A 25163-nucleotide genomic window follows, 5' to 3' on the forward strand; every position below is an offset into this window, starting at 1 on the left:
CTAGAATCCATAGGTCAAACTATACCGAAACATATGTCCCCACTTTTTCTGCTTTTTCAAAAGACACCCCGCATCTTTAAGCCCCGCCCCCTGTTTTCTGAGACGATTGGCCGACTCCGCCCACCTCTCGACACCCTAACTGACAAAACGGTGTTAGCGGGGAGTGAAGAGAAGGAAGAATTCACACTTTTATTCTGGAGAGGTTCTCTGAAGACGTCGAGGCATTCTGGAGCTGTTCAAGGCTCGAAAATTCTTGGGAGCTCTTCTGAAATTAGTGTTTGGGTGTGTCCTGATGTCGAAGAGGTCAGCGCCGTCGGATGAAAAGGAGGTGGAGGTGCTTAAGGTGGGTTTTACTGAAATTTAGAGTTTATTTGAGTCTAGAAAACGTTTTTTGGAGCCAAAGATACATATAAAGGGTCAGTTCTAAAAAATTCTGAAAAAATCTGAAAAATCAATTTTTTCAAAGTTTCATAACTTTCTTCAAACTTTATGGATTTTTATGAGTTTTAGCTCAAAATTTGTGATTTCTATCAAATTTTGAAAAAAATTGAAGTGTAAAAGCGGAGTAGTTTCTGAGATTGCAGATATTTTGTTATGTATTTTCAAAGTTTCATAACATTCTTCAATATTGCAGGATTTATTAGATTTTTAGTTTTAAATGCGTAGTTTTGATTGAATTTTGATTTTATATAAATAATTTTAACTCTACTCATTTTTCCAGCAATTTAGGCCAGTCCAAACTCAAAACTGTTTAGAATGGGTTTAGACTTTTTTTTTTAATTTTTGAGCCAATTTTGTGTCAGAAAATGTGTTTTACAGGCTGATTCGTAATTTTTTTTAGAAGTTTAAGGCTGAAATTCAAACTTTAGATGTTTGTTTCATTATTCAGTGCTTAAACAGTATTTGCTTAAAACTTACCAAAAATTGCTTTTTAGGCTAATTTTTTTTTCTAATTTTTTTGAGCCAGAATCAGTATTTTTGGTCTAGACAGCTAGTTTCGGATATCCGGATGTACAAATGTATTAAGTCGTGTTATTAAAGACATTTAATTATTTTTCAGCTATAAAATGTATTTTTGATTAATATAAGGCTTATAGCCGGGTCTTAGACAGCACTATGCTCGCATAATGACTTTTAAAAGTTCTTAACTTTTTTGAAGCGTATTTTTCAGAATATTTTAAATAAATTTAAATCAGAATTAAACCAGAAACTGTGTTGGCAGCGCCTGGGCTTAATGAACCAAAAAAAAGGATAGAGTAAACCCCTTTCAAGTAATTTGAGTCAGTTTATGAAATTTTCCGAAATCCTTGGCGCTGCCAGATTAAATCTCATTGAAATTTGAAAAAAAATCGGAAAAATACGCCTAAATAACCTTAAACCCAGTTTTAAGCACATCTAACTCTATTTATTTATAATTAAAAATTAATTAAAAGTCTTTGAAAATACGATTGAAATAGCGCTAACATTCTTTTTTATCGAAGTATGAGGCTTTTCACAAACGTTGTAGAGTCTAAGGATCGGTTTTAAGACTGAGCCGCTGTCTAGACCAAAAAATACTGAATGTGGCTCAAAATTGACAAAAAATAATGAAAAATTTTCGTTTTTCATGTCTTAACGCTCTTCCAGAAACCCCGTTTCTCCATAGCCAACATTCTAGACGAAGTTGATGACGAGGAGGAGGAAGTTGATGTGGAAGATGACGTGGAAATTGAGATTAAGACACCAGAGAAGACATATAGGGGCAGGCCAAAAATTGGGGCGAAGATGAAGGTGAGATCGATGGATTTTCTGATCTACCAGTAGTGTTTTTTGCAGGAAGGAAACCTTCCCATCGAGTGTAAACTAGAGGGATCCGAGTTATGGGCAAAGTTTTTCGATTTGGGAACGGAGATGATTATAACGAAGAGTGGAAGGTGAGTAGTTAGGTGGTCTGTGTGTCGGTGTGCCCGGATGTCCACAATTTGTTCGAAAAATGAAAGTTTGAATGTGTTTCCATTCGTCCTGATATCCACAGGGCTCCAGCTACATTCAATTTTTTACCTGTCTATCTATCGGTGTGTCCGGATGTCAGCTTTTTCAAAGTCTTTTTCAAAAAGGCCGATCTGAAAATCAGCTTAGTGTCTGTCTGTTACTCCGGGTGTCCAAATCACAACGAAAATTTATTGATTTTATATTTTTAGCATTTTGAAACCTGCAAAAAATGCTATGTTAGCCTTTTTCTGTGTCCAGATGCCCGGTGTCTTCGATTTTAGCAATTGTTTGTCCGGGTGTGCCAATTTCAAAGTTTGACTCTTTAAATCAAATTTTCAACGGACTTTTGCAGTTTTTAACGGAAAAAAAAGGAAAATCAAAAAATTCGAGTTTGTAGTTATGAGACGTGACTTATACCATTGGAAAGCTGAGAAAATCCTGATTCTGAATATATATTCAGTTTTTGCCCTCGAGGTCTGGTATTCGAGAAAAACAAGGCCAAAGTTCGGAGAAATTGCCTTTCTAACACGCGAAATTTTTTAAATGGTCAAAAAAAATGTTGTCATAAAGGTAATAATGAGTCATTTTTTAGAACTTCGACCTCGTTTTTCTCAAATACCAGACCACAAAAACAAAAACTGAATATATATTTGGAATCAGCGTTTTCTCAGCTTTCCAATGATATATGTCACGTTAAAATACTCCAAACTGACTCCATGACCTTACCTAGTTAGCGATCTGATGCTCAGTCTGTACCTAATGACATAAATCTCAAAAACTCCTGATTTTTTGAATAAAATAACCCAAAAATCGATTAAGATCCATTTTTTTTGAACAGGATAGCAAAATTCCCGTCTTTTTCCCAATTTTTCACACTAAACGTCACATTTTCCACAGCAATTTCGGTATAAATCTATTTTCGGATGACCCACCACCACCCCTACTCAAACTGATTACTTCTCTATCCTTTTTGTCTTCTTCTTTTTTCCCTGTTGAGTGACAAATAACAACACCCCATCAACAGGCAGCCAAAAAAGAGAGGAGAAGTTAATTTGTTGGGTGTTGTTTCAAATGAGAGAAGAGAACTGGAACCCCATAAAACAAATGTAGTAGTTGTCACTTATACTGATGAGCTTTTTGCTCTTCACCCCCTATTTTTTTTTGGCTTTCAAAACAAATGAAGAATGGGGGAAATTCGGAGAAACAAAAAGTGGAAAAGGGGGTTTTGTGGAATATAGTGATAGAGGAAAGAGGATAGAGGATAGAGGATAGATAAAGCTTCTGTCTAAATTTCCAGATGTCCACTTTTCGTGTCTGTCAATGTGTTCCGGTAGTCCAGATTTCTAAAATCAGAAATTAGCAAATTCTCTGATTCCAACAGTTTTTAAAATCTTTCCTGATGTTTATCTGTGTGTCCGGAAGAACCCGGGCTGTTTACTTCAAGTTTTTTCGATTTTATATGTATTTTTATGTCTGTCTGTGCGTCCGTGTGTCCGGATGTCCAGAGGTCTTCACCTTAATCAAAATCTGTGCATAACGATCTCATATATCAAGTAGAATTTGAAATTTGCATGTCTATCTGTGTGTCCGTGTGTCCGGATGCCCAGATTTTTGTCTTACTAAGTTAGCTAAACATCTAGATTTGGACATCCGGACAAACAGACGCACGGACAGACAAGCAAACAGACAGAAATGTACAAGAATCGTCAAAATAACAGTTTTTAGACATCTGGACCAAAATTGAAATAGTGACACTGTCTTTCGGTGTATCCAAATGTCCGGATGTCCATAGACATGTTTTTGGACAATTTTTCAAAATGTGTCTGTGTGTTTGAATGTCCAGATGTTCCGAAATTCAGTTTGTGGTAGAACTTTTCAATAGAAAAACTGATAAGACGTTTCTGAATGATTTTCAACCGATTTCAAGTCGATTTTCAGTCAAAAACCCTCAAAAACTCGCTAAAAATCTACCATTTTCAACCGAAAATCATGAAAATTGGGTCAGAATCTGTCAGATTTTACTGAAACCTCCTGCTCGCTTTTTTCGCCACTCATTTTGACCACTCAGAGCTCCTTAAACGTTTCTGAATTTTTTTTCACCGATTTCAAGTCGATTTCCACTCAAAAACCCTCAAAAATTCGCGGAAAATTGACATTTTGAGAATAAAATTCATGAAATTTGGCTCTCCGGATGTCTAGGGGCTCAAATTTTTATCAAAATCTATTTCCATCTGTTTGTCTGTCTGTCCGGATGTCCAAATACTCATTTTTTCACATTCTCCTGATTTCTGAAGTTCCGATTGTCCGGAAACTGCAACAAAGGTCAAGTCCAGACTGTTTACTCCAGCTTTTTGGAATTCATATGTCCGTCTGTGTGTGGTTCCGTCCGGATGTCCAGCGACATTGAAAAAACCTGATTAGCGTAACCAATTCTCCAAGATCAGAAGATCTCACTTTTTCAAACACCCAATTCTCAAATCCCACTCCCAAACTACAGTACCCCTCTTCAATTCGTACCGCCGGCGTCCGTCACGCACCAATCGATTTGCATGTCTATCACTTGAATATGGTGTATTTCTAATTGGTTTCCTCCTTCTGAATGTCTTTTTTGCATCTCCATCCCGCCCGTCTTCTTCTCCGTCTTCTGAATACATAAAACAGCACATTCATCAATTCAGAAGGCGTCCGCGACGTCTTCTTCTCTGAATTACTAGAAGTGTCGTGATTGAATTTCTGTTTGATGGGTCACTTGGGAGACATGAGACAGGGGATACGGTAGGGGTATTGCGGAGAGAAAGAAGGCTAATTGATAGTTGAGTGATTGGGAAGAGGAAGGGGGAGAAAAATGGTTAACGGTTTGACAGGTGGGAGGGGTACTGTACTTAGGACATCTGGACAGACATACAGACATGTTCTTCGAAAATTTGGGGGTACTGTAGGCACTGTAGGATTACGGTAGGATCTCAAAGAGGTACCGTACCCTAGCTAGATTCCCGATTTAAACCAGATTCTTGGTATTAAACCCAATTCTTACAAATTTTTTGCCATAATTAACTGTTTCAATGATTTTTCTCCTCTTTCTGGAGACTTAGAATGACAGACAAACAATTTCATCGAAAAAAACTTTTGGGAGTGTTAACGCGTCCAAGGCGCGCCAGCCACAATATTTTTTCCGTTTTTTTGTGATTTGAACATAAGGTAGGCTAACGGTTACTGTAATTGTGAACTCTTAGGATAATGGAAATCAGGATAAACAGACAGAAAGACAGACCGACTTCAAAACTCATTGGTTTCAACTAGAAGGTTGTCAAGTCTGGCGCGCCTACGACGCGTTTTTCGGTTAGTGCCGTTTTTGTCGAGAATTTCGGAGTTCTGGCTGAACTTTTGCAGGTTTCTTGGAGTCAAAGTCTTGGATTTTGATCCAAATTCTTACGTTTTACCAATACTTTTTTGACTATTTCCAGCAAAAATCGGTGAAAACCAGGTGTAACCATCTAGATTCTGGTTAAGGCGCCCAGCCACCGTTTTTTTTTTGTGATTCGTACGTGTACTATTGGGCAAATGAGAGTTTTTTTTAATCCTGAGGTTACTGGACATCCGGACGTCGGGTATACAGACAAACACACACACAGACAAACTCCGACGGAGATTTGAAAATTGGTTATTTTAAAATCGTTTTATCTCGAGTCAAACTGATCCGATCTCAAAAATTTTTACGAATTCAGAATCCTGACGTCTTCAGCTACCAAATCATACTAATTTACAAGTTTTTCCAGACGAATGTTCCCCACAGTCAAAGTGTCGTTCTCCAATGTGATGCTCGATGCTCTCTACTATATTTTCCTGGATGTGGTGCCGGTAGACTCGAAAAGGTAATTCAAAAGCTGAAAATTTGAAAATTCCTCATTTATTTTTAGATACCGTTACATCTACAACAAGTCCGCGTGGCTCACAGCGGGAAAGGCGGAGCCAGTGCCCAAAAACCGATATTATCTGCATCCGGACTCTCCGTTCACCGGTGATCAGTTGCTGAAACATGTGATCTCATTTGAAAAGACTAAATTAACAAATAACGAGGTCGATAAGACAGGACATGTGAGTTTTTTGGGGAAACGTTTGAAAAAAATTGAAACTGGGGCGCCTTCGGCGCGTTATACGGAGCAAAAAAGGAGCTGTGCTCATTTCAGCCATTTTCAGCCACTTTTAGCCGATTTTAGCTATTTTTGCCAATTTTAGCCAAACTCGGGCACCTTCGGCGCGTTTTTCTGATATTCTGAGTTTTTTTTTGTCTATTCCAGCATATTTTGGTCTGTTTTCAGCTTTAATCTCGAATAATGTTGTAAATTTAAGTTTTACACGCAAAAACGCAACGCTTTTTTGGTTTGAGCTTAAAAATGCTCAAGAATTTACTAAAAATGCTAAGATTTATTGGTTCTCGACTGAAAAACCAAGGTTTTTGGCTCGAAAAATGAATTAGACCGTTTTTTTTCCAACTAGTGAACTAGACGTTTGTGAAACAAATTCGATATCTGGCGCGCCGTCGGCGCGTTTTAAATCTAGAGTTGTTTGAGTGGACAGCCATTAGAGCTGCGATAAATGGTTAGTAAACAAAATTTCAGAATCTGGGGTGTCGTCGGCGCGTTTTCTCAACAGACCCATTGCTATCAAAAGCGTAGGGGCGTCGTAGGCTCCCGGAATATTTCAGACACAAAAAGTTCCTCAAAATTAAAAAAAAGTTTTCCAGCTAATCCTCAACTCGATGCACAAATACCAGCCACGTATCCACATTGTCCAAAGGCTGAAATCCAATCCTCTGGACCCGAATAAATTTGTGATGGCCGATGAGCAACACTGTACTTATACATTCCCGGAGACTCAATTCATGGCGGTCACTGCTTATCAGAATCAGTTGGTACGTTCTTATGAGACAGCCTAGGGTCATAGAAAATTCATATGAAGATTTAGCGCGAAATTCAAAAAATTATCCAATCATTTTTTTCTGTGTTGAGAATTTGTATTTTTCTATAATAATTTTTGATGAATTCGATACTTTTCTGTGCGAAGTTTTATCGAACACATATGTTTAAATTTTGAACTTTTTTTCAGAAAACTGTACTAATTTGATATAAATTGAATAGCATTTCAGATCACCAAACTGAAAATCGAAAAGAATCCGTTTGCCAAAGGGTTTCGGGATCCAACTGGAAGGTCTCCGGATGAAATGTGAGTTTTTATGAGTTTTTCGGTGGTTAAATAAGAAAAAAGTAGTCTGTTTTGATATATTTCACCTTTTCATACTTGTCAACGGGCCGAAACGGGCCGACACGGGCCGGCTCGTAACTCGCGTCAAAATGAATATTATGATCTGAAAAATATACCAAAATGTAGATCTCGACGAGTTCTATGCCTGTGACCTACTACGGGCCGGATGGCTGTTCGTTAATGTGCCGCGGGCCGGGAAAAAGTGGCAAAAAACGCGAAAATGGCCAAAAAAGCCATTCTAGCCCGGCCCGCGGCATATTAACGAATAGCCATCCGGCCCGTAGTAGGTCACGGGCATAGAACTCGTCAAGATCTACATTTTGGTATATTTTTCAGCTCATAATATTCATTTTGACGCGAGTTACGAGCCGGCCCGTGTCGGCCACTAACTGGATCATAAAAATTTTGAAAATAGTGATTCTGATTTGCAGTATTGGTCGGTTAGATAATTTATCATAATTTATGTACATATTAGCTGATAATCTACATAAAATTAAAATTAATTAATATAACTAGCCACAGTGTATACTGGCCACACGGCTCTTCCAGTTCTTTTGAGGGATTTAAGTCATACATAAGCTAAACTGTTATTTAGAGTTGTATATTTAATATAAACCTTCATTTTTGTAGTTGACAACGTAATTGCTGTAGCGAGATATACATCGATACTTACGAATTTCATCTACAACCTTGACATAATTAAACTTGTATGAAAATCAGAAAAATGGCAATACTGCAAGAATCGCAATCTTTCTGGTCAGTATAATGTTCCTAATTATTTTAATTAATTGTAATAGCATCCGACACGGGACGCGTAACTTACTTAAAATCAATATTATGAGCTGAAAAATGAATCAAAATGTAGATCTCGACGAGTTCTATGTCACTGATATAATACGAGCCGGATGTCGGGTCGTTAATATGTTGCAGATGGTTTTTTTGGCCATTTTTTTTTTGCGTTTTTGGGACTTTATCCCGGCCCGCGGTACATTAACGACTAGCCGCGTGTTATATCACAAACATAGAATTCGCTGAGATCTACATTTTGGTATATTTTTCAGCTAATAAAATTGAGTTTCGAGTGAGTTACGCGCCCAGTGTCGGTCCGTTTTGGCTCGATTTGCAATCATGCCATCTACCATAATTTATGTACATAATAGCTGATAATGCAATACATAAAATTACAATTAATTAAAATAATAAGAAACAGTACTGTACAGAAAGATTGCAATTTTTGCAGTAAGAAAATAAAAATTTATGTTAAACCCTCAAAACTCAGTTTGAAGCAAATTACGCGACAACCCGGTTTGCAAGTATGCGTATTATCATTTTCCTGATTGATACACAAGCTAAAATGTTAGTTGTACATTTAATATGAATCTTGATTTTTGTAGCTGACAGAATACTTTCCGTAGTGAGTACAAATTTCATCTACAACCTTGACACAATAAAAGTAATATGAAAAACAGATAAATGGCAATACTGCAAGAATTGCAATCTTTCTGTCCAATACTGTTGCTAATTATTTTATCAGTTAATATGTACATAAGTTATGGTCAGATATGTAGACATTATTGTACATATTTTGGTTCGTTTTCAATACACTCAAATAATAATAGCAGTAATATGTTAGAGCCAAAAGTTCTGTTTCTTATTCCAGCTTTCTAGTCATAGCAGCTACTGTAAAACCTGTAACCCACTAGCAAAACTTTGAAGAATAATATCCCGGCTCGCTTTAAAGATGCAACATTGTTCAAACTGAAATTATATTCTGTAAAAATCGAAATACATTTGTAGTTAACATTTTTTCGATATCTCTTATGGAAACTAAGATATGCCGTTTTGAGCGAACACCTCTATTACAGGTTCTACCGTATATACATACGATTAGAACAGTAGAAAAGGTGTCTAACATCAATTTTGACCGCTCCAAAGGCGCACCAGCGATTTGCACCAAATTCTAGTTTATCAATTTCCTTGCAGGGAACGCTCCCCGGGCGACATGTCCCCCATGATGTTATCCAACTTCTACCACTCCTCGGCCATCCAACAAGCAATGTTCCAACAGTGTATAAATAAGACTCTCCAACTGAATCCCTCAATCATGATGCTCTATCAAAACGTCTTTCCAAATGGGGCGATGGGTACAGTACCCACCGCTACAGTACTCCCCACAGCGAATCCCGAGATTTCTATAAAGTGAGTTTATTTTGGTGGTATATGGTATTTTATATGATATTTTTCAGATCTGAGTGAGATTCCACAGGATCGTGTAAATACTCCATAGTAACTTTTTTTGTAAATTAACTTTTTTTTCGCTTTCTCTAAACTTTTGGTGGTTTCCTTATGATATCCGGTTTTCAACAAAAAAAATTAATAAAAATAAATGTCTGTCTGTATTTCCATGTTTCCAGTTTTCTTAGTCAGGCGCACCTTTGGCGCTATGAACAGATGTTATCTGTATTTTCAAAAAGTACACGTACCAGTTACCTGGTCACATACTTAGTAGAGATACAAAGTTCAGATAAAAGCTCCGCCCACTTTTGGTCGGTTAGGTAGACACGACCGGTTGTACTGAAGTTTTACGGGTTTACACAGTTTTTTTTTGGATTTTTCATGTTCTGAACTGGTTTCTCATTAATTTTTCATACTTTTTCGTGTAAAAGTAGGTTTTCAAAGTGTTTTAAACACGTTTTACATGTTTTCAGACATTTTTTGAATACAATTTTTCAATTTTCACTGGTTAATCATATTTCTATGCAGAAATAACATAATTATTTTGATTTTCAGCTCTGAAACTAAGTCATTAGTCAATTTCTGTTACTTTTCGAATTTAGGTTTATATGTACCCTTTCGAAAAGCTTCGCCCCTTTTCTGCTAAAATCGGCTAAAAATGATTAAAATGACTAAAATTGACTAAAACCGGATAAAATGGCTGAAAACAGGTGAAAACAGCAAAAAAAAAGGCTAAAAATAACTAAAAATGACTAAAATTGCTAAAAATGCACTCTGGCGCGCTTTTGGCGCGTCCCGGTCAAAGTACACAACGCAGGACACAAAACACGATATATCTTCTTCTATTCCTTCTTTTATGAATATTTTTACTTCCGTCTATTTTTCCACTGTTTCTACTCTTTTAAAAAGAATTTCAGCCAATTTCAGAGCGCTTTCCTTTCGTAAAACTCCGCCTCTTTTTGGTCTGGCGCGCCTTCGGCGCAAGCTACAAAACACGGTATATCGCGTTTTATGTATCTTTACTTCCTCCTATCATTACTTTTTTAAAAGAAATCTAGTCAATTTGAGACCATTAACTCAAAGTACGCCTAGAATATCAAATATGTATGTATATGTATTACAAAAACGAACAAATATGAAAAATAATATGTGATTTCTTGATCCCTGCCATAAATCTCTTGTATCATTCCCACATATATATTGATAATACCTTCTGCATACATATATATCTATATATCAAACAGGTCTCAGTCCCCCCCCCCGTCTCTTCTCAATTTCGCAGCGACTTTTTGTACGTGAGAAGAGACCGAATGTAGAGAAAAGAATCGTCAGTGTCCGTGCGCACTCTATCCGAGAGAGAAGTCGCTACGTGAGTATCAAAAGGTGAAAATGAGGAGAGATGAGAAGGGAGAGATACAAGACCAATATCTTCTTTTTGAAATGAGAGAGATGGTGGCTAAGGAAGTCTTGGGGAAGACGGAAACTGGATGGCTTAGCCATTTTAATCACGAAAAGCACAAGATTGATTAGAGAGACAATGAATGTGATAGCTTGGTTTTTGGAATTTCGAGGAGAGCGATCAAAAAGTTTTGGGCTAGGCGCGTAACTCGCTTGAAACTGACTCGGAGACTGACTAGGGAATGTTCCAGACGTATCTCGTCGTTTCGAATTGGCTCATATTCCACTTCTCAACACGCTGATTCCGAATATGGAATTCATTTTTGCAGAACGCTTCACAGAATCCAGATATATGCGTTTTAAGTCATTTCCAGGACAAAAATTGCTTTTTTCGAGTGACTCAAAATCAATTTTAGACCCAATTTTTTCAATTTTTCCGTTAAATACGTGTAGCCAAAGGGTGAAAAAGCACATTAGCAACGTTTTCTGATTAAAAATGTTTTTTGAAAAACGTTTTATCACAACTATTCATCTGTCAAAAATGAAAGTGATACAACTGTATTTCTGAAAATATTTTCCATCAGAAAACGTTGCTAATGTGTTGTTTCAACCTTTATCTACTCGTATTACACAGAAAAAATTGAAAAAATTAGGTCTAAAAGTGATTTTGAGTCTCTCGAAAAATGAAATTTTTGTCCTGGAAATGACTTAAAACGCATATATCTGGATTCTGTGAAGCGTTCTGTAAAAATGGATTACATATTCGGAATCAGCGTGTTCAGATGTACTTGATGAAATATGAGCCAATTCGAAACGCCGAGTTACGTCTGGAACACTCCCTAGTGAGTGAGATTTATGAGCTGAAAAAAGAAAAATTTACCAAAATGTAGATCTCAGCAAGTTCTAATTCCATGACCTGCTATGGGCCTGATGGCTATTTGTTAATGTGCCGCGGGCAGGGAAAAACAGCCAAAAAACGTGAAAGTGATCGAAAGCGCGGCCCGTAGCCGGTCATAGACATAGAACTCGCTGAGATCTACATTTTGGTATATGTTTCAGACCATAATTTTGAGTTTTATGCGAGATACGCCCGATTTGCAAGGCCCGTTTCGGCCCGGTTTGCAAGTATGATTCTCTCGAAACTTGTTGAAAATTGGGCGAATTGGCAAGTCGTTGTTGAAAAGTGATTTTCGAAAAATTAGAACATTGGCTCAGGGACAGGGACTATGAAGGTTCGACCCCGCCTGTGTCAACCTTTTGTGTTGTTTTTATTATTTATCCTTTTTCTACTTTTTGGACCGTTTTTTTTTCAAAAATTGATCCAAAACTGCGGAATTCCGAGATGAGCGATCAAGAAGCGTTGGGCTAGGCGCGTAACTCGTTTGAAACTGACTCTGAGACTGAGTGAGATCTATGAGCTGAAAAAAGAGAAATATACCAAAATGTAGATCTCAGCAAGTTCTGTGTCCATCGCCTGCTATGGGCCTGATGGCTATTTGTTAATGTGTCGCGGGCCGGGAAAAACAGCCAAAAAACGTGAAAATGATCGAAAGCGCGGCCCGTAGCCGGTCATAGACATAGAACTCGCTGAGATCTACATTTTGGTATATGTTTCAGACCATAATTTTGAGTTTTATGCGAGTTATGAGCAGACTCGGATTGCAAGTATGCTATCCACCAGTGCATGTCCTAGTTTATGTACAATGAGAATGCAATACATAAAATTACAATTAATTAAAATAATTATCGACAGTACTGGCCAGTTAGATTATCACTCTGTTGTAGTTGAGAATCGCATCAATTTGGGGTTTTTCGGTATAAAACCATAATTTCCGGGTGGAAAACCAGTTTTCCGCAATTTTCAGCTAAAAGTCGCATTAATTTATGGTTTTCCAGCCTAAAACACTGATTTCCGGGTTAAAACCTTGTTTTTTTCCCCAATTTTTAACTTAAAATCGCACTTGTAGTACTGTCATTTATATGATCTTCTAACAAGTTCAATTTTATAGTATAATCGTGGAATCTGTGACAACTTTCCAACGTCAAACTACAAAAAATGGAACCTTATACCTGTTCTATGTTTCTAATAAAATACGGACCGGCTTGGTGGGCGAAGAAAGTGCGAAGACAGTTGAAACACCAGGCTTGTGTGGTGCACACTCTAGCCTGACGCGCGATACATTAATTACTTTTAAATAGTCCCGTATTATATCATAGACATAGAACTCGCCGAGATCTACATTTTGGTATGTTTTTCAGCTCAAAGCATATATTTTGAAGCAAGTTACGTGCTCCTCAGTGAAGAAAGTTATGGTAAAGGTAGATTTAAAATTTTTGTACTAGATCATCAAGACTAAAGATCGAAATCGATATCTCAAAAAAAGTTGCATTTTTCTCAAGCAACTGTCAGTATGTATTCATATCAAATTGTGTGAACCGGCTAGGTTTCGGAATAAAGAGAACACTAGGTATCGAGAGGATGATGGAGTGGTTTTGAAATCAAAATCATAGTGTTCAATCGATAGACTAAGGCTGTCAGAATTTACAGATTAGTAGAACTTTGATGTAACTCTATGAGGATCCGGTTTTCAAGAGGAGACTATCTATGCAAATCAAATAAAATCTGGAACTAGTTCTTTTCTTTTTCATAGCACTTTTTTTTATATTAAAATAACGGAATCTGGAAACTTTGTAGTTTTCAGGGATTTAGCAAAACATTTATGATCAGTATAGCCTCCGGACATGTCAAATTGTGTGAATCTTGGAGTTTTCTCAGCCCCGGGTTACGAATTCAATACCGTAGTCATGAATCAACCTCCTAGTTTTCAAAAATAGAGACAAATGACTTAACGATTTCAGGAATTCATGCTCAGAACATTCATTCGTTACTAGCAACTTTTTCGTACAAACCTTCCGAACTCAAGAAATGGGATCAGAGCTAAATTACACAATTCGACTATTCAGGAAAGACCATGTCAACTACAAACACGAAAGAATCTACATTTTTATAACTGGCGCACCTATGGCGCGCTTCCTGAGATACCATTTCCTCCCCTCTTTTCACTATGAACAGATGTTATCTATATTTTCAAAAAGTACACGTACCAGTTACCTGGTCACATACTTAGTAGAGATACAAAGTACAGATAGGTGAAAATAGGCTCCGCCCACTTTTGGTCGGTTAGGTAGACACGGCCGGTTGTACTGAAGTTTTACGGGTTTACACAGTTTTTTTTTTGGATTTTTCGTGTTCTGAACTGGTTTCTCATTAATTTTTTATACTTTTTCGTGTAAACGTAGGTTTTCTAAGCTTTTTAAACACGTTTTACATGTTTTCAGACATTTTTTGAATACAATTTTTAAATTTTCATTGGTTAATCAGATTTTCTATTCAGAAATCACATAATTGTTTTGATTTTCACATACTTAGTAGAGAAACAAAGTACAGATAGGTATACTTTGATAGGCTCCGCCCACTTTTGGTTGGTTAGTTAGATCTTGAAATCCTTTTGCATTTTTAAAGGTTCACACTGTTTTCAAAGATAATTATTCAAAATTTTGGGTTGTTTTTTTGTTCTGAACTAGTTTTTCCATAATTTTTCGTGTAAAAGTAGGTTTTCTAAGTGGAAATCTTGAGTGAACACCGTTTTCAGCCAATTTTTGTAAATTTTTACATATATTTCACATTTTCAGACAAATTTTTATTTAAACATCATTTTTTGGCATCGGGCTCTGAAACTGAATTTTCAAAGTGGATTTTTTATCATTTGCAGTTAATTTCTGTTGACTTTTGTTTGTCTCTGTCATTTTTCAAGGCATTCAATTCGTTTTCAGCGGATTTTTGGTAAATTTTAACACGTTTTACGGTATTTTTCATGTTTTTAAACATATTTGAAAAAACTGCCTTGGTAATCCTTGTATATGGCCTAACTTGTGTGAGTGATACACAATTTTTTTACAAGATTTAAGGAATCTCACTCAGAAACGCTTGGAACATTTTGAGTGATATTTTTCCTGTCAGTTCCAAATTGTTCCAGCCTGACCCCCTCGCCTAATTGATCACCTATCCTCCCTTTTTATCGTAAATCATTCCGATCCTGACCGCGTTATCCTTAAAATGGTTCCGATCACATCTCCCCTCCCCCCACTAATCAGCTTTATCCCGATTGGCTGGATTACTGTAGCTATCTATGTTTCCGAGAGCTTTACCTTCCTATAGCTTCCAATTTCGGAGTTTCAGCCCCCCCAGGGTGCGGTTAGGGTCTGACCATCCCTTCCCCATGTCTCCTTTTTCTATTTCTGATCGTTATCTGCACTTTTTTCGTCTCAATCCGCAAGTAGACAGACAGTGGAGAGATTCCTGTCTCGGTCAGTGGATTGCAGCAAAAAAAATGGATGAGATGGCACGTACCTGACGACACACGACACGGCGTGTCAAGTTTTTTGCCGTTGTGGCGATATCTTTATCCAAAAAATTTGCAGAAAAAATGTGGAGAATAGGGGGTACTGTAGAGTACTGTAGGAGTTTAGGAGGGAAAGATGCGTTTTTAAGGGTTCATTTAAGTCGTGTTGGTAGCCAGGTAGGGTACTGTAGGTAATGTTGGGTTACGGTAGGACCTACGGTTACGGTAGAAGCGGTGGAGTACTGTATCAACTTGGGCGTATTCCTGGGCTGATTAACAGGGTGCTTTAGGTACTATAGGGTTATTGACTATTTTAGTAAGCTTTTGCGCACCACATTCAATCCCAAATTCCGGTGCGTCAAAAGCGCGCCAGCCTTACAAAAATGTGCTTTCATCCGTACTCCAGTGAACTTCAAAGCGCCTGAGGTGCGCCAGCGTCCCCAATTTTAGACATTTAAACGCGTCAAAGGCGCGCCAGATATTTTCGCTTGTGCAAAAACCGTTTTTTTTTCTCAAATTCGAAAAACGCATCGCAGGCGCGCCAGACTTGACAATCTTCCCGTTGAAAGTCATATTAACTACAGTACTCAAAAACTAAACGCGGGCGAGGCGCGCCAGCTCTTTTCAATTTCATTCTTCAAAACTGCGTGCTGCTTCTAACCTTATGTTCTACCTACCCTAACAGCAAGGCGCGCCAGCTACGTACCGTAACTACAGAGTCCTGGAATTCAAAAACGTCTAAGGCGCGCCAGCTCCCCTGCTCTGCTACAGTACCCCTTCCCCTAATTATATTTATACTTTGATCTCTTTATTCATTTCGCGCCCCGGAAACAAATTTGATCAACTTCGTGACGGATAACATATTGACCTCTCCCCGCTCTCTCTTATCACTATCACTACGACGCACTAATTGGAATCATGATACGATAGGACGACGACTTTTCAACATTCCACTTCTTGCTGCTGTCATCCATAAATATCCTCCCTCTATGCTTTATCTTTTAAACGACTTCGTGACAAATGGAAATTTTTGGTCCTGGAAGGGAGATGAGGAGAGATATCAAGATATCAGTTTCATTTCCAATTGGCAACACTATGAAACTGGGTAATCAGGTGGAAACTAATTGGATAAAGGGGATGGACAGAAGAACCTGAATATTATTGGGAATACAAATTATGTTGTTGTTTTGTAGGGGCTAATCTGTGATTGTCTCGGGAATCCCTTTTTTGGAAAGGGTGATGAAACGGGAAAGGTGCGGGTTACTGTAGAAATGAGTCATACTTGCAAACCGGGTCAAACCCCATGCCATAAGCTGAAAAAAATATTTTAAAAAAAGGGTTACTGTAGCTTGCAGGAATGACTAAGGAAACATGCCGAAACGGACGCGTAACTCTTTTAAAATACAATGTCATAAGCTGAAAAATACACCAAAATACATATCTCGGTGAGTTCTATGTCCGTGACCTACTACGGGCCGGATGGCTATTCGTTAATGTGCCACGAACCGGAAAAAAATGTCCAAATCGCGAAAATTTTCAAGAAAGGCGGTCTAGCCCGGCCCACGGTATAGAACTCGCCGAGATCTATATTTTGGTGTTTTTTCAGCTAATAACATTGCTTTTCCAGCAGGTTTGCAAGTATGATTCAGCCATTCCTGCAAACTGTAAAAAACATATCATTGACGCCGAAAATCGACGGATTCGATTTAATTCGAATTAGATCTGGAAAAAAATAGATCGATCTATGATGTATATATAACAGGTCTAGTGCTCCATTTTTGTAGTTGACAATGTTTTTGTGCTGTCCAGACAGAGCTGCGGGTTGCGCTAACTTACAGACATTTACTCTGAATCTTTGTATCGAAAAGTGTGAAAATACAAAAGTAAAGATCTGAGTATTTATAGTGTGGACTTTGTGACAAATTTTCATAGTTAGTCAATCACACCCATTTAAAGTTATTGATTCTTGTCGTCACAGGAAAACATTATCGCATAACAGGACAGACCTAGCTCTTTTATGTAGATGTTTATTTGTTGTTGCCCGAGTTTTAGAACATCCCGAACAAAAAAAGTTGTCAGGTGCAAAAATGAGCTTTATGGCTAATTGAAGGTGATGTTTTAATCTCACAAGTAGGTAATAGGTAGCTTCGACATAGAATCCATTTCCGCCATCAAAGCCGGCTGAGTGTCTCTGCGAGCCGAGTTATGTATGAGCTTTTTCACATGGAATTCCACATCGGCGAATGGTGTGCTCATAGGTGTTCTCTTTTTTAACCGCATAAAACGTTTGAAAGCTCATAACATAGTTTGCAGATACATTTACCCGGATTCGAATGCAGAAATGGATTCCATGTAGTCGTACCTATAACCATGGATTGTTTTAAGGTCGCGTCTCCAAAGACTTCCCTAGTCAGCGATGTTCCTTGCTCTAGCATTATAAAGTACGTCTGCAGACTGTCCCGATAATTTTTGTAGTTGACCACTTTTTGTTAGTTTACCTAGTTTTTGAGATATAAGTGTTTGGAATTAACGAATACTGTCGGAATTGAAAAAATACATTAAACGAACGACTATTCTTAAATATTAGAATTACAGCAAACCAGCACACCGTACCAAAGCCAAGTCCTATCAACCCATTCAAAAACTGAAAACTGACCAAAATTTGACCAAAACTTGCTAAAAATCTGCAATATGACATTACCGCCTAATCTAAGTTCCACCAATTCCCCCACAAAACGTGCAAATCTCAAAATTCTCCATAATTGTAACATATCCAGTTTTTTCTTATTCCCTGACCAAATTTTTTCATCTTTATCAAATTCTGCACCCTATATCCATTACCTTCTTTAAAGATTAGTCTTTTACCCACACTCAGCAAAAAACTTGCTGGGGGCGGAGTCTCGTGTCTTCCAAAATGGATTCTGTAAAATAAGTGAAGCCGCCCCACCCCCTCTCCTTATCTCTCTCTCTTCCCCAATTTATTCCTGATTCTATTCGTGTCTTCTCTTCCCGAATAAAAGATACACCTGTCCTCTTATCATTTATCACTTTTATCCCCGGCTTCTCCTTCTTTTATTCCCCTATAATGAGAAATTATTGGTTGTTATTATTTACGGCACTTGCAGGTTCGTGTGTTATTGGGAGTTGCTTTGATTAAGCCTTGCTTAAGAGATCTAATTGGTCTGCTTAATTGGGGAAGGTCATAGAAGGGACCTATATCATTAAAAAGTTGAAATCAGGTTGATTCCAAATATATAATCAGTTTTTTCCGTCGACGTCTAGTATTCAAGAAAAAAGAGATCAAAGTTTTAGTTCACCGAAGCAGTTACGACTTGTCAAACTTTGACCCCGTTTTTCTCGAATACCATATTTCGTAGGCAAACATTGGGTGTATATTTGGAATCATTATTTTCTCAGCTTTTCAATGATATAGGTCACGCCCCATATCTCCACTACATGACCTTCTCTAGTAAGCATATTGGTCTGCTTACTTGGGGAAGGTCATGGAATCCAGAGTTATGGGGCGTTATCTATATCATTGAAAAGCTGAGAAAACGCTGATTCCAAATATATATTCAGTTTTTGTCCTCGAGGACTGGTGGTCGAGAAAACGGGGTCAAAGTATGATATAACGTAATGACTTGTCAACGGTGCAAACTTTGGCCTTATTTTTCTCGAATGATAGGCCTCGATGGCAAAAATTGAATATATATTTGGAATCAGCGTTTTTTTTTCAGATTTCTAATGATATAGGTCACGCCCAGGACCATCCCCAGTTATTGTCAAAACAAACTGTCTTGACATTCGGTGTTTGCGGACCTAAGTTCCCGCGCTTAAAATAAGCCACGCCCTCTTTCCGTTGTCTCGGCTATGATATTAGTCGAACTCCCCGATCTTTTCTATGTATATAGCCGAGATAACGGACAGAGGGCGTGTCTTATTTTAAGCTTGGGAACTTAGGTCCGCAAACACCGAATGTCAAGACAGTTTGTTTTGACAATAGCCCCATTAACCATCCCGATCCAATAAACTAAATGACCCTTGTTTTCAGCCTTAGCGTATGCAAATGACCAACAACCACACGATATCAGTCGAAATGTGGCGGTTAAGGAGGGAAACCACTTGAGAGTGAGTTGTGACTGTTTGAACACCTTTAATAGAATAGCACCCGAAAAAGAACTTTTTTATTATTATTTTGGTGTTCGGTTAAAATTTCGATCCACAGTTAGAAAATCCGGGCAAATGCAGACAGACACAAAGCATAGCATCTCGATTTTTAGAAATGTAGACATCCGGACAAACAGAAAGACATACAGAGTGGCTAACACATACAGGCATCCGGACATACGGACACACAGGCGGACGTAGAACATAAATTTCCGTTCGTTTAATGAAAAATTTACTTTTTTGGAGGAACAATTGTGCAAAATTTAATGTTCAGAAAGACATCCGGATATACAGACACTTTCCAAAAACAACAAGAAGCTCGGATATCTGGACATCCGGGCACACAGACTTACAGACAGACAGACATAACAACACACTATTAGTATAAACCAATAGAAACGAAACTGATTTTTTACGTTCTGTGTACATCCGGACATCCGGACACACCGACAGATACTGAGAGCATTCTAGATAGTCCAAAAAACATGGACATCCGGACATTGGGACACACAGAAAGACAGTCATCAACGTGTTTTTCTTTTTCTGTGGAACAAGTTTTTTGTCTTTCTGTGTGTCTGTGTGTCGGTTTATCCAAATGTCCAAATCTAGATAGTTAGCTCAGACAAAAATATGAACATCCGGACACACGGACACACAGACAGTCATAAATTCTTGGAAATTTAAATTTTTTAAAGAGTTTCAGTGTAGTTTTACAAATTTCTGGAAATCCGGACACCCTAAATTCTCAATTTTTCCAGGTCGACCTGAATGAGACCTCCTCCGAGGAGCTCATGGATAAATGGTTGTCCCAAGCGTTCTCCGGACTAATGGCTGCTGTCGCATCGAAGAAGATCTCCAAAGTGTCAGCAGAACATCAGGAGTTGATTCAAAAGTGCTCGAAGGAGGCGAAAGATGTTCCATCGCATGCGAAGTGTATTGTCAAGTTGATGGACGAAGCGGAGAAGAAGATTCATGTGCCAAAGAACCGAAAACCATATCAGAAAGTTGTGAAGACAACGACAGAAGAGCCAAAAGAGAATATGGAGTGGATTGGATCCTTTGGTACCGCCCGTGCCAGAAGATCTTCAGGATTCAATGTCGTTCAAAAAGACAACTACTCTCTCAGATCCACAGACGACATGGATGGTATGACCCGGTTGGCAAAGTCAATGACCAATACAGCGCGAGTTTTCAAGAATAAAACGGAGAAGTCGGAACCATGGATAGAAGCTGTCGGACGGATAAAGAAGTTGAGAGAGGAGGCGAAGAGGGAGAAGAAGAATCGAGATATCATGAAGAAGAGACTCAGACAAATGATTGATAACACTCCAGCTGAGTTCATTGATCCAAGAAAACCAGTGGCGTTGAAGCAGGTGGGGATGTCTGTGTGTTTCTCATGAAAACCGTGGAATATTTTGTAAACTATAAGAATTGTGATTAAAATCCATGATTTTCATCAAAAACCTGGAAAGTTTAAGCCAAAAACTAACAAATTTCGGCAAAAACAGTGTTTTTCTCACAATTCGAAAAAAGCGTCGAAGGCGCGCCATACTTGTCATGTTCTGTTAAACCAATGAGTTGTGAAGTTTGTCTGTCTGTTTATAAGTGTGCACGGATGTCCGGATGTCCGGATGTCTGTTTGTCCGAATGTCCCGGGGACTCAAATTCAAAAAAGGTTTGACAGGAAAACGGTCTGTTTGTTCATCTGTCTGTGTCCGCTTTTAAATTAGATGAGTATCCCATCAAAATCGTTGAATTTCGACTAGAAACACGTCAAAGGCGCGCCAGATTTCCGTATATCCGTATATCGAGATGTCCGGATGTCTGTGTGTCTGTTTGTCCGCTTTCTAATTAGAGAATTTTGGCATGAAAACCGTAGAAAACGCGTCAAAGGCGCGCCAGCCTTGTTATTCTTTAGTTAAATTCATGTAGGCGGATCCAAATATCCAGATTTCCCGATGTCCGGATATCCGTTTGTCCGTATGTCCGCTCCTCCAGACGTTCAGTTATTTGGAACGCGCCCCACGCGCGCCAGCCAAGCTATTTTTACTGTTTGACCTTTTTTTCACCGCTTTTTGTTGGAAAAAATTGAAATTTTCAGTAAAAAGTAAGAATTTTGGTTGAAACCCAAGATTTTAACAAAAACCTGCAAACTTTTTGAGCAAAAACCGAGTTTTCTTTCAAAATTCGAAAAACGCGCGCCAGACTTGTGTTTTCACTGATTTCACCGGTTTTTCATCGTTTTTTTTGCTGAAAATTGCTGAAATTTCTAGTAAAATGTAGGACGTTTGATAAAAATTTAAGATTTCCATCAAAAACCTGCAAAAATTTGGACAGCCACTCAATAAGTCTGCATGTCTGTCTGTGTGTACGTGTTTCCGTATGTCCATCATGTCTGTCTATACGTCTTTCCAACCCAATTATTTTATTACTTTAAAAACGCGCCTGAGGCGCGCCAGACTTCTCATTCAACTAAAATTTTGTTATTTCCAGGCGGAGATGGAAGACGAAAAAACGGAAATCTCAAAAATGATGCGAAAAAAGGAGGCGGATGAGATCCGTGTGCCACTCAAATTCCTGAGAGAAGCCGTCAAGACAGCAATGATGCTCGGAGGCAAAAATGTGTCGGATTTCGATCAGAAGACGCTAAAAATGGTCTCCCCAAGAATTATGTCGATTGTTCCAGAGCAGGAGGATGACAGTTTGGTTGGTTTTTTACTTTTTCACATTTCTCATGTAGACTGTGATGGAAGGCGCTTGTTTTGAGCCTAAAATTATTTCGATCCGATGAAAACTGACCGAGTTACAGGTTTTCGAAACTTTTCGAAAGTTTCACACCACTATAATCTTCATAACTTTCTGAGTTTTGATTCAAAACCTTGGAAAACTAAATATCCTTATGCAGCTCTCTTTCAGCTTTCAGAAAAGTATAAACAAGCCCTAGGTGGGTCCCACCACGGAAACTACAGTAACCCAGAACACTGAACTGTAACTCTGTTAATTTTGACGCGATTAAAATGAAACCAACAGTTTTGAATTCAGCGTTCCAAGAGCTTTCAAAAAAGTATAATCATGACTTGATGTTGAGCAAATTGGGTCTCACCACGATTTTCCGGGTTACTGTAGTTTTCGTGGTAGAACCCAACATGTGGCAAACCTGGGCATGATTATACTTTTTTGAAAGCTCTCAAAACACTGAGTTCGAATGTGTAGATTACAAAAAAATCGAGTCAAAACTCACAAAGTTACAGTAGGAAACGCGATTTGCAGTTCTGGGTTGCTGTAGTTTTCGTGGTGGGACCCAACTTTTTTCAAACTTAGGCATAATTATATTCATTCAAACCGCCATGATGAGTTGAATTGATTCATTTAATTTTCAAAGCAATTTGGCAGAAACTGGCTTAGTTATGGCCAAAACTGTATTCTGGGTTACTGTAGTTTTCGCGTCGAGACCCGAATTTTTTAAATCTAGGCATGATAATACTCATTTTAACCGCCTTGGTGAGCTGAATCGATTTAAATAATTTTCAATGCGATTGAGCTGAAACTGACTGAGTTACGATCAAAACAGTATTTTGGGTTACTGTAGTTTTCGTGGTGGGACCCAACTTGAGTCAAACCTAGCCATGATTATACTCATTTTGAAGCTCTCTACCTCCCGAACCCAAATTTCTTACTCCCAATTTCCAAAAATCTATTTCAGTTCAACCTCCTCTCCCCATCCCTGTTCTCGCTCCATGACGAAGGAGAAGGCGTCGAGAAGCTCACCTCTCTTCCGCATTTGTTGAAAAAACTGGATAATCACGGACAGAATGCCTGGATGGATTTCATTGTAGAGGCGGCTGGTGAGTGGGGAGACCGGTTTGGTCATTGTAGATCAAATAATTTTCTAATTTCCAGGTGTCAGTGATCATGTCACAAAAACCGAGAAAACGTTCAGAGAGAAAAAAGAAAAAGAGTTGAGGGGACCAGATGGAGTGCCACTTTACTTCACCAAGGTTAGTATCATGATCTACATCAGAAAAAATCGATAATTTTTCAGGAAAATGCAACAAAAATCATCGGAGAAGAAGAAAAATCAAAAATCGAGGTGTTCGAGTACCTTGACAAGTCGTACGACGAGAATCAGAAGAAGAAATTGAATGAGGATGGATTCGCCTTCCTCACAGAGCATCAAATGGAGAAGTTATACGGAAAAGGGTCCCCATATAACCATACGAAGGCGTTGAAGAAATTCAAGAGACTCAGAGATGATCCAGAGAGATATATTGAGAAGGAGTGAGTTTGGGAGGGGCAAACTGGCTGAAATGCTGAAAAAATTCTGAAAAAGTGTATATCATTGAAAAGTTGAAGTTGTGGGGATTCAGAATCTGTTCTCAAATTTCTTGTAGCTTAAAAATGAGATGAGATATTGAGGAGAATCTGTCATTCTGTTGTCAACGCGTCTCAGGCGCGCCAGACTTGTGTTTTCGGTAGTTTAATCTGATTTTCACCGATTTTTCGGTTGCAAATTGCCAAAATTTTAGAAAAACGCGTCGTCGTTGCGCCAGACTAGTATTTTTACTGTTTTTCCTGTTTTCACTGTTTATTGCTGAAAACAGTTGGTGTTTTTGGTAAAACGTGAGAATTTTTATTAAAATTCACGGTTTTTACGAAAAACCTGCAAAATTTCAACCGAAAACCAACAATTTTCAATAAAAACAGTTTTTCGGAAAAACGCGTCTTAGGTGCGCCAGACTTGACAACCTTCCTGTTGACACCAATGAGTTTTGAATTCTGTCTGTCAATCAGTTTGGGAAATTTTTGTCAGGGAATAATAAAAAAAGTACATTTTAACAGATTTAAGTCAACTTTAGCCGATTTTGGACGATTTTTATCGCTTTTAGGCAAGCATTAGGCCAAAAATTTAGCCTTGCGGATTGACTGATGAATTTTCTGCCATTTTCAGTCATTTCATATCGGTTCCAGGATTTTTTAGCGTTTTCAGCCGATTTAGACGATCTGAGCCAATTTTTTCCGATTTTGGGCGATTTTAGCCAATCTGAAGCAATCTGAACCGATTTTAGTCGATTTTAAGTGATTCTCAACCATACTACAATCTTAAAAACTAAAATCTCTCTCTTTTCCAGCATCCGCGCCCTGGCCGAAGCCGAGAAGTTCCGTGTTGCCCGTCGTGCAGACATCGTCGGCTCCCCATTCATCCTCACGCCACTCACCTTCGCCTCAGTGCCTCTCTCCAACAAATTCATCGTGCTCTCCCCACTAGTCCTCTCTCCAATCACCCTCTCCCCGGCAGTTCTCGGACCAATCATCTTGTCCCCTTGGGTGTTCGTCCCACTCGTTCTGTCGCCTCGTGTCCTGTCCCCTCTTATCTTGAATCCATTGGTATTCTCTCCAATCGTCCTGTCCCCTCTGGTACTCCATCCACTTATCTTGGTACCAGGAGTCTTCAATCCGATTATTCTCTCACCACTTCTATTGTCCCCACTGATTCTCTCTCCTCAAGTGTTTACACCACTCATCCTCTCGCCATTCGCATTGAATCCTCTTATTCTGACACCTATGGTTGGTTCCCCATTGGTACTCTCTCCATTTGTCCTGTCACCTATCATTCTGTCACCACAGGCACTGTTTGCTGTGGTACTGTCACCATATGCACTGTCACCACTTATAGAGTCGAAACTGATTGCTGCTGAAGTCGTGTTGTCGCCTTCATGGCTGTCATAA

General features: G+C 38.6%; 2 protein-coding genes across 2 annotated transcripts; both read left to right on the forward strand.

Moving 5' to 3' along the window:
• Positions 1-292: 292 nt before the first annotated feature.
• On the forward strand, positions 293-9436 carry GCK72_007967 (uncharacterized protein; the record flags this gene model as incomplete). The annotated part of the gene is made up of 8 exons (XM_053726566.1): positions 293-343; positions 1627-1770; positions 1816-1913; positions 5748-5843; positions 5889-6066; positions 6716-6883; positions 7118-7194; positions 9217-9436. 8 exons carry the CDS (start codon positions 293-295, stop codon positions 9434-9436), a joined length of 1032 nt encoding a protein of 343 aa, XP_053590760.1.
• Positions 9437-18354: 8918 nt separating this feature from the next.
• Positions 18355-25163, forward strand: GCK72_007968 (uncharacterized protein; the record flags this gene model as incomplete). Its single annotated transcript, XM_053726567.1, has 8 exons — positions 18355-18394; positions 19321-19397; positions 20195-20809; positions 21930-22142; positions 23140-23281; positions 23337-23434; positions 23479-23714; positions 24566-25163. The coding sequence occupies 8 exons, from the start codon at positions 18355-18357 to the stop codon at positions 25161-25163; spliced, it is 2019 nt and encodes a 672-aa protein (XP_053590761.1).

Source organism: Caenorhabditis remanei, chromosome II (genome assembly GCF_010183535.1).
Source record: "Caenorhabditis remanei strain PX506 chromosome II, whole genome shotgun sequence".
NCBI lineage: Eukaryota > Metazoa > Nematoda > Chromadorea > Rhabditida > Rhabditidae > Caenorhabditis > Caenorhabditis remanei.